General features: G+C 40.0%; 1 protein-coding gene across 1 annotated transcript; it reads left to right on the forward strand.

The window, feature by feature from the left end:
• The first annotated feature begins 9,020 nt into the window (after nt 1–9,020).
• Nucleotides 9,021–10,193, forward strand: LOC126797895 (probable methyltransferase At1g29790). The gene has a single exon (XM_050524656.1). It carries the CDS (start codon nt 9,021–9,023, stop codon nt 10,191–10,193), a length of 1,173 nt encoding a protein of 390 aa, XP_050380613.1.
• Nucleotides 10,194–10,688: the final 495 nt, after the last annotated feature.

The following is a 10,688-nucleotide window of genomic DNA, read 5'->3' on the forward strand; positions in this document are numbered from 1 at the left end:
CAGAGGTCCTCCCTACTTGGAAGATGTTTTTCGACGGCTCATCTAGGGCAGACGGAGCAGGGGCTGGTGTTATCTTCGTCTCTCCACAAAAGCAGATATTGCCTTATTCTTTCACCCTTAGGGAATTGTGCTCCAACAATGTCGCAGAGTACCAAGCCTTGATCATGGGATTGCAAACAGCGTTAGAGATTGAAATCCAAAGTCTCGAAGTATATGGAGACTCAAAATTGGTGATTGATCAACTGCTCACTAATTACGAGGTCAAAAAGGAAGATTTGGTACCTTATTTCCAACTTGCCACACAACTCTTGAAGGGCTTTGATAATGTTACACTCATACATGTGCCACGGAAAGAAAATCAAATGGCAGACGCATTGGCAAACTTGGCGGCGACCTTGGCATTGTCTGGAGACGAAATTTTGGACATCCCAATTTGCCAAAGGTGGGTCGTGACAACAAAACCTTCACTCCAGTGTGCCAGTTCTCATGTAGTGTCAGTTCACACCATTGATGTTGAAGACTGGAGACATCCTTTTATCGACTATCTTGAGCACAACAAGCTTCCCGAAGATTCGAAGCAAAAGTGGAGCATCAAGCGACGAGCACCGCGCTTCCTCTACTACAAAGAAATTTTATATCGAAAATCGTTTGACGGAGTACTCCTTCGATGCTTGGGAAAGGATGAAGCGGTGAAAGCCATGGAAGAGGTTCATTCTGGAGTGTGTGGAGCACATCAGTCAGGGCCAAAGTTACATTTCCAAGTAAGACGACTAGGGTATTATTGGCCTGCTATGGTCAAGGATTGTATGGAGTATGCACAAAAATGCCAAGCTTGTCAGTTTCATGCCAACTTCATTCATCAGCCACCTGAGCCGTTGCATCCGACAATTGCTTCGCACCCGTTCGATGTCTGGGGAATGGATGCAATTGGACCCATCACTCCGAAATCATCGGCTGGTCATATGTACATTCTGGCAGCCACAGATTCCTTCTCAAAGTGGGCAGAAGCTATACCGCTGAAAGAAATAAAGAAAGAAAATGTTGTGGACTTCATTACTGGAAGCATTATACAACGCTACGGCATACCACGATGCATCATCACGGACAACGCCAAGTACTTCTCGAATACCACAACCGAAAAGTTGAGCAAGAAATTTAACTTCAGGCTCCACTTCTCTTCGATGTATAACGCTCCGGCAAATGGATTGGCAGAAGCATTCAATAAAACGCTATGTAACATTTTGAAGAAAACTGTCAGCAAGAAGCAGAGGGATTGGCATGAGAAATTGGGCGAAGCTCTCTGGGCTTACAGAACGACGTATCGGACAGCCACAAATGCTACACCTTATTCTCTCGTCTTTGGTGTCGAAGCCGTGTTACCATTAGAGAAAGAAATCCCGTCATTGAGAATCGCTTTGCAAGAAGGTCTCACAAATGAAGAAAATGTCAAGTTGCGCCTGCAAGAGTTAGAAGCTTTGGACGAGAAGAGGCTTGACGCACAACAACACCTGGAATGCTACCAAGCTCGGATGTCACACGCCTTCAACAAAGGTGTTCGACCACGGTCATTTCAAGTTGATGATTTAGTCCTTGCTGTTCGAAGACCCATCATTATGACGCATAAGTCTGGCTCCAAATTCAAGTCAAAGTGGGATGGCCCTTACGTCGTCAGAGAAGTTTACACCAATGGAGCTTACAAAATTGTGGCGGAAGACGGTTTGAGGATCGGTCCCATCAACGGCAAGTTCTTGAAGAAGTATTATGCTTGAAAACAAAAGAAAATGATCCAAGTCCGCACGAGCCTAAACTGCACAAGACACAAAAAAAAACAAAAAAAAAACAAAGTATGCTCCAAGTCTGCACGAGCCTAAACTGCATAAGAAAAAAAAAATAACCCTTGAACTACGTGATGACTTGATTCTTTCTTTAGAAGGATACGTAGGCAGCTTAAGAATAACAATCTTAAGTTCAGTCACATCAAAATAAAAATAAGGGTTTGTCTGCCAATCATACAAATTCTTATTTCAAAATCGATTGATTACAAGATGATTGAAGAAAAAAAAAAGGAGGAGCAAGTCTTGATCATTCAAGTCAGTTATCACATCCAGGTCAAACCCTTGAAGCGGCTACGATGTACTTCAAAACTGGCTCGCAACTTCTTTGCCTCTTCAATCTCTGTTGCAGTCAGTTATGGAGTCTCTCGGATTGGACACTTGTTCTTTGACTTGAAGCTGTTCCGACATTCTTCAAAGCTGGCTCTCAATTCTGGAATCTCTCGGATTTGACACTTGTTCTTTGACTTGAAGCTGTTCCGACGTTCTTCAAAGCTGGCTCTCGGTTCTGGAATCTCTCGGATTTGACACTTCTTCTTTAAACTTGAAGCTGCTCCGACGTTCTTTAAAGCTGACTCTCAGTTCTGGAATCTCTCGGATTTGGCACTTCTTCTTGGACTTGAAGTTGTTCCGACGTTCTTCAAAGCTGGCTCTCAGTTCTGGAATCTCTCGGATTTGACACTTGTTCTTTGACTTGAAGCTGTTCCGACGTTCTTCAAAGCTGGCTCTCAGTTTTGGAATCACTCGGATTTGACACTTCTTCTTTTTCACTTGAAGCTGCTCCGACGTTCTTCAAAATCGGCTCTCAGTTCTGGAATCTCTCGGATTTGGCACTTCTTCTGTTCCGGATCAACAAGTCGTTTACGTTTTTCAAACTCTTGAAAACCTCCATGTTGAATGTGATGCATAAAGCCTAATCTACTTTTGTTGACTGCCGTCAAGTCTATGAATTGAGAGCAGTGAAGCGATTAGGTCGTTTACGTTCTTCAAATCTGTCAGAAATCAACGCGTTTCGAAAAGAGTCGGTTGGTTAGATTGACCGCAACGCTCAAATTTGTTGTCAAAATCCTACAAAAAAAATCAATATCAGTCCATGAAAAAAAAAACTCAAAATCAGTCCAAAAAAAAAAAGTCAAAATCGGTCAAACAAAAGTCAAAAAAATCAGACCAAAAAAAAAGAGGAACCAAGTGCACTAAAGCACGCCCGCACACAATCAATCAATGATTCAATCATTGAAATTACTCACCCGGGTTCATTCATAATTGTTCATTCATCCTCTTCCTCATCTCTCTCTTCATCAGACCGAATCACATCTCTCTGCATACTTCCTTGGCTCCACCAGCTGGGGACGTCTATCTTCTAATGCTTTACATTCTTCAGAACTGCAGCACTCGCATCTACCTTTGCATTTTTATCTTCAGTCTGAGTTGACTAGAGGAACTCTTCAAATTGAGCTGCTTCAAAATTAGAGAAGTCCTCTCCAACACAAGATCAAAGGTCTCAGGAAGCAAATCGGTTACATCGTCATAGTCATCCTGATCATTAGCATAGAAGCCATCCTCATCCTGGTTCTGTCTGAGCCAATAATCATAGTATCATGTGGAGGTCATGACCAACTGCCACCATCCAGGGGAGAAATCCTCCACTCCGCTCCATCCCCCTCAAGACGTGTATGTGCTCACCGACGACGAATCCGGATTCGTTCCGCTGCAGTCTTCACAAATCAGCGCCGGAGGGCCGGGTTCCAGCCACGGCAGAGCAGCCTCTCGGTCATGTCCGAGGCTCAACAGGGGAAGAGCCGTTGACCTTTGAGTTGGGGTGGAGGTCTTCGGTGCAAGCAGGTGGAGCTCCAATGAAGAAGTTATTAGCTGAGGAGATGTGATTTGTTTTCACCTTTTCATCAATACCATTCTCTGAGGCCCGTGAGGACCTTGCTGCTCTGGAGAAGGATGGATACTGTGATCTCTCAAGCTCAAGCAACTCTAGGTGCACTTGCCCTTCAACGTTCAACGTTTGGCGGCAGCTACTTGGTCCCAATAGTTTCCGCATATCCAAAGTTTGATCCTGCTAAGAGAGTTAGACAATTGCAACTGTCAGCTACACGGCAGGCCAGCTTGACAAATGATCAGCACAAAGTTTGAAACAAGCAAACATGAAGACCATAAAATGGCTAATCAGCATTCGGGGATCATCAACATTAACTCCTAACCAGCAGTACTTGCAGTAACTGAAATACACGGTTAAGGTTGTGTAGCAATCATGGCAACGTGGATTTGCATCAGGATGTTTAGGTGGCCAAGTACTCTTCCAGATGGAAAAATACTCATGAATGAGAATGGATGCAAACAGGAAGACAAATACTGGCCATAACTTACGTATAATCTGCCGATTCAAATTAATACAAGCAGCAAGCAATGCAATGTACATCATAGATATAGCGTTCAACAAAGCAAAACTTGCAAGAAGCAGGGCAATCATGTTGATCTCAAGACCAAAGAGATTGAACATATTCTCCATCCAAAATTTCATATAGATTTTAAAGAGTAAGCCCGGAGTGTGTTCCTCTAAGCAATGGCAAGAAACCTTTATAAAGAGAAAAAAAAAAGTCATCAAGGAGATAGGAAATTAAGGGAAGCACGTTGGAATGGATGGAGAGTGAACATAATGATGACTTTATCCACCACCACCCAAGAAAAAAAATTAAAATGAATGAAGTGCTTTCGGTGGTGTACATGCTAAGTAATGATGAAACTCATGGGAGGAGCTGCTACACTCAAGTAAAGCGGCAAAAGTTATACGGAAGCAATATCCTGGCAGAAGAAAAAAACGTGAAAAGAAAAAGATGCTGATCAAGATTGATAGACATGAAGTAAATAATAAAGACAAGGAATATGAGGTGGCGTCTTGAAAGTTGATGAAAAAAAAAAAAAAAAAAAAAAAAAAAAAAGCATTCCATGTGTGTCTATAAAAAGAGGTAATTGATAACACCAAGAGTGAGGCCGACAAGAGTGAAAACAAAAAAAAAATGAAAAAAAAGAAAGAAAGAGAAGTCGGGTTGGAAAGTGAGCACGCTACTTTTAATTTGTTCGACAACTCAATTTATTCTTTCAAACATGTTTTCGGTGGATGAAAATATTTTCAAAATTAAATTCATCTGATTAAAACATATGATGGAAAAATTACTACAAAATTTGCGGAGCCTCGGAAGTTAGCTCCACAAATTATCAAGATCAAGTGCATACTTCAAGTTGCGCTTCCGGTACGTGACGACGATATGTCTGCAGCTCGACTTGAAGTGGGGGCATTTGTAGACACATGAAATTTAATGAAGTAAATCATCTTCATTAAATAATTAAATCGACCAAGGACCCGACAAAATTGCACACGTGGCCCAAAAGTCAACAAAGTTGATGCAGATCCGAATAAAACCCGTGTCAGCACATAAACGGATGATCGTAATCAAAGCTACGTGATTCCGAATTGCATCAGAAAATTGAATGTCATTGACGATTCGAAATGGTAATCGGACATTTGATTAAATTAATAAATTCCTTAACGGTCATAATTAAATCAATTATTTTCTGTTTAATTTAGTTATGAGAATAACTAATTTTAAATTAATCGGAAAATACATATTGATTTAATTATACAATTAAAGAATTTATTATTTTAGTGTCATTAAAATATTATACAAAATAGAAACTTTGACACTATAAATAGCCCTTCAACATGAAGAGAAGAGGGGATTTTTTTGGGACTTGGAGAAGAAGGAGAGAAATCACTTGAGCAAGAATCACTCTCGACAAATCCCGAAGTCTCTCAAGTCCACAAAGATCATCAAATCCACGAAGAATCGTCAAGCCACCAAATCGCTCATTCTTCATCAAATCCAAATTCAACCTCAAGTCCACGAAGAATCATCAAGCGGCCAAATCGCTCATTCTTCATCAAATCCAAATCCAACCTCAAGTCCACGAAGAATCATCAAGCGGCCAAATCGCTCGTTCTTCATCAAATCCAAATCCAATCCAAACTCAAGTCCACGAAGAATCATCAAGCGGCCAAATCGCTCGTTCTTCATCAAGTCAAATCCAAATCAAACTCAAATCCTCAAGATCAAGTGCATGTCACCCTTGAGACAAATCACATACGGAGATAGAATCAGAGGAGTTCACCAAAGATTGTAACCCCGCGCTTGATATTCAATAAATTACATTTATTTGTACACGTGTCTGCATTCTCTTGTTGGTTTTCAGATTATCGTTCTACAGTGTTATATAAAATGGGGTGCTAAAAGTTTCTGGAGAAAGTGACGATACTTTTCTGGTAAGTTTGAAAACCATCAACCCTTTATGTAAGATGAAACTGATAATTTTTCATGTAGTGATTAAGCACAATTTTTAGCACATTGACTAAGAAATTTGTGATAAAAAATGGAATTTTTCCCTTAAGGTGCTTCTATACACAGCAGCTTAGGAAGTTCTATTTGATACAAATACTGATGGTTAGAAGACTAATTTTAGGTAAATAAATTGCAGTGAAGGTGCTCCTTAGATGTTATTGGTAAGGATCTACAATGTGGTGATGTTGATATTAGGTTTATCATCATCAGTCAAGTTTTTCATTTTTTTTTGGCTCTATGATCATGTGAGAAGCTATATTCTTTCACACTTCGATTTAGAAGTTTGATATCAAAGAAAAGTTACTTGAATAACAATATGACCATTGTGCTTGGTGTAGCAATGAATTTTTTTTAACTGTATTTGGAACGTACACCATGTAGTTTCAGAAGGGAACACTATCTTTTCAGTTATGAGGTGTGCATAATCATCCTCAAATTCTTGTGAAATATCAGCCTGCATTTCTCTGGTTTCTGTGTAGACTGGAGGTAGTTCGCTAAAATTAGTATTTCTATATATTAAAATCAAATTGCAAGACGCATATGATCAGTTCGATTACTCGATATCAATAATAACCTTGTAAGCATCGTTAGTAGTATAAAGTAAGAGGGTATCGTTCACAAACTGGGGATCCACCTAGGGCAAGAATCACAAAAATTTAACAACGAATTGACAAAGAGATATAAGAGATTTTGATATAAGTTTAGGATTGTATAAAAACAGAAAATATAAAACCTAAACTAATATATACATGTGATCAACCAACCAACACATAAGCAATCACCAAAATAAATAATGTATGAATAGTCGCAAAGAATTCCAATCTCAATCATGTTCATGCCGAAAGTATCTCTAGCAACCTAGAATCGATCATGCAATTAGAATCCTTCGAGGTTATCCTATCACATTGACACTTAACACATTCAAGTTTGGTGCCGGCCTCACAAGAAATATAACACATTAATCCTAACAAGAACTATTGAGTAACAAGTAGATATACTATGTTCATAGCACAAGTCCAAACTGAAACCTAGATAGTCATGCTAAGTTGTCAGGCATACATAACAACCTAAGCAAATAATCAGTGAATAAAACAAATGTAAGAACACATGCAATATAAGAACACACTGAAAATTCTCTAAGTATAAGCAAAAACACACACGGCATAAAACCTAAAATCATTTATAGAAATCGAAAACCCTTGTATTAATACACAATTCGAAAATCCAAAACAATCTCATAGACAAGATCATAATAAATCTTAACAAAACCTAAAAAGAAATCATCCAAGAACAAGAACTTAGAAAACGGAAAACAAGAGATGAAGATCATCGTATACAGTTTAAGTTATTTCTCCAAGGCTTCACAAGAAGGTACATGAAATCTCAATGGAATGGATATCCTAAGCTTCTAAGCTTTGGACAGAAAAGATGGTGAAGGATGGCTGATTTTGGAACTAGGGTTCTTGGGAAGATGAATGTGTTTGGGTAGAGCTTTGGCTAGTACTTGGTGCAAGGATTGATTATAATTTCTGATGTAGATTCGTGCCTCTATATATAGGAAACAAGGCCCCAACTTTCCCTCATAACCCTTGGATCAAAAGCAAATCAATGGATGAGATAATTCTGCCGAACCCACTGGACCTCCAAGTAAATATTCGGTCATAACTCCTTTTAGAAAACAGATAATGATGCGATTCAAAATCCTACAGAAAATAGATTCGTAGAGCTTTCTATTCATATATGGCACGTTTTCTAATTCGATCTGAGCTGTCCAGGAGAGTCCGTCTAAGTTGGAATACGAATCCTGACAGATTTCTGATTCTTGCATAGATTGAGATTTTAAATGCATATCTTCTTCTCCTTGATAATTCTGATTTATAAGCACGAAAATCTTTTCATATACCCCTTGGAAATTAATCTCCATCTTGGATTTGAACTCTAACTCCCAATAGGAATCCATCTATACCGCACGACCTCTCTTGTCCTATTAGGAAACTGATGTCAATCTCTCCTTTTTCCTTGCACAACCAGGATTGTCTTTCCTTCTCCAACATGAATTTGCTTTTCTTAATAAGAATAAGTACGTTAGAAACAAGGAAATAGGAAATGATGAATCCTACTCGAATAAAGAATCATATCTCAACAAGGATTCTTAACACTTAACACAATTTCATCATCAATTCACTCATAATCGAGTTAAGCTCTTCCTGAACACATATATCTACAAAAGAAACTAAAACACACTAAATAAGAAGTAACAAAGAATAAAAATATGACATATATATATATATATATATATTAAGAAGTCACACGTTCTCCTCCTATCAGTAGATTTCTTTGAATTCGATTCACTATGTGGAAGAGCTGATTTGACGCAAAATATAAGGAGTTCCACGTGCTTATTGAAGCTGCATGTTCATCGTAATAAGTTCATCTATATATGATATGATGTTCAATTACTTTGAATCTGATTCAATGTCCTAACTCGTGTACATTAGTTTTGACTTTAGAGATCTGACAAGTTTTACCTTCTTGTGCCTTCTTGTGCGGATCTCTATCCCAACACCATTGTTATTATTATTTTGAATGCAGATTCTCAGATCCACATGCACTAGAATGGACTATCTAATATCTATATGGATTAAGTATATTACTTTATTACATAAATAAACGCTAGTTGATTACTGGTGTAAATCTCAAAGCATATATACCCAACACTAGTCGATTTCCTTGTTCCTACTCAATCTCTAGTATACCTTCATCTCTAAGAGACCTCTCCAAAATAATGAAGCACAAATCCATGGATTCCCCTCATGATATATTCAAGTCGCATTCCTCAAATAACCTCTTCTTCCTTCTCCTTCTCCTCTTAACAAACCTCACCACTTTGTTCATTTCCTCGTCCTTTTCCTCCTGTTCTTACAAACCCCTCTCCACCACTACAGCTAACACCGTCGAGGAAACCACCACCATAGAATCCGACCTCCCAACCGAGTTCCTTGCATTTGCCTCGGGACACGAACTCCCGTTCGGGTTCAACCCCAACTTCGATTCCGACACCATTTACCCTCCAGTTGGAAAAGCATGCACACTCTTCCCTGACGACCTCCGCCGCTACATGTCATACAAAGTCGACGGTTCGTGTCCTGACGACGAGCTCCTAGCCCAAAAGCTCCTCCTCAAAGGCTGCGAGCCCTTGCCTCGGCGCCGGTGCCGGCCGGCCTCCCAACCGGAGTACACCGAGCCCTACCCACTCCCCACTAGCCTATGGACCACGCCGTCCGACTCCTCAGTGGTGTGGACAGCCTACACATGCAAGAACTACAACTGCCTCGTCAACAGAAAACGAAACGATAAAGGCTTCTCCGACTGCAAAGACTGCTTCGACCTCCAAGGGAACGAGAAGTCTCGCTGGGCAAGCCCTAAAGGAGGCGGCCTTCACTTCGGCATAGACGAAGTCTTGGCCACAAAACCCCGCGGTAGTATTCGAATAGGCCTCGACGTTGGCGGCGGAGTGGCCACGTTCGCCGTGAGAATGATAGAGAGGAACATAACAATAGTAACAACGTCGATGAACTTGAACGGCCCTTTCAACAACTTCATTGCGTCGAGAGGTGTGATTCCTCTCTACATAAGCATTTCGCAGAGGCTGCCGTTCTTCGACAACACCTTGGACATCATACACTCGATGCACGTTCTCAGTAACTGGATTCCGACGACGTTGCTTCATTTTGCTTTGTTTGATGTATACAGAGTGCTTAGGCCTGGGGGATTGTTCTGGCTGGACCATTTTTTCTGTGTGGGTGAGCAATTTGAAGAGACTTATAAACCGTTGATCGAGAGCATAGGATTCAACAAGTTGAAGTGGGTTGTTGGAAGGAAGCTTGATCGAGGCCCTGAGCTTAGGGAGATGTACCTTTCGGCTTTGTTGGAGAAGCCATTGAAGAACTCGTGGTGATTAATATCATACACTAATTAGTAATAACTGATTATTAGCTTCTCTTATATGTTCTTTCTTGCCGCCATTTTTGCGTTTTCTCTTTCTTAGTTTGAAATAGAAATTATATCACACCCAACAACGTTCTTTCGTTTACTTAATTTCTTCTTTTTCTGCCAGCCAAATTCTAAGGCGAAATTCAGTGACGAATGGTCATTAATTATTCAATACTTCTTCATCATCGTTTCAAGTATTTCTCAAAGAAAAAAAGCAAATCATCGTTTCAAGTTAGACATTAATCGGCCTATAGTTTTTTCCCCTGAGGTTGAGCCATTGCGGACCTCAACGATTACGAGATGATCGGTAGAGAGCAACCATACTTCACACATACCCTCCAGGCTCCAACATATAGGCTCCCCTCTAATTTGTTCATTAGAAACACACGTACACTGTAATTGGGATTTGGGAAAGTCTAATAATATGGCCAAATGTATAATATGTTCGGATTATGAGAAA

Source organism: Argentina anserina, chromosome 1, assembly GCF_933775445.1.
Source record: "Argentina anserina chromosome 1, drPotAnse1.1, whole genome shotgun sequence".
NCBI classification, from domain to species: Eukaryota; Viridiplantae; Streptophyta; class Magnoliopsida; order Rosales; family Rosaceae; genus Argentina; species Argentina anserina.

Excerpts from the sequence above, each read along its gene's own strand:
- LOC126797895 (XM_050524656.1), top strand. The coding sequence starts at position 9,021 with ATGAAGCACAAATCCATGGATTCCCCTCATGATATATTCAAGTCGCAT.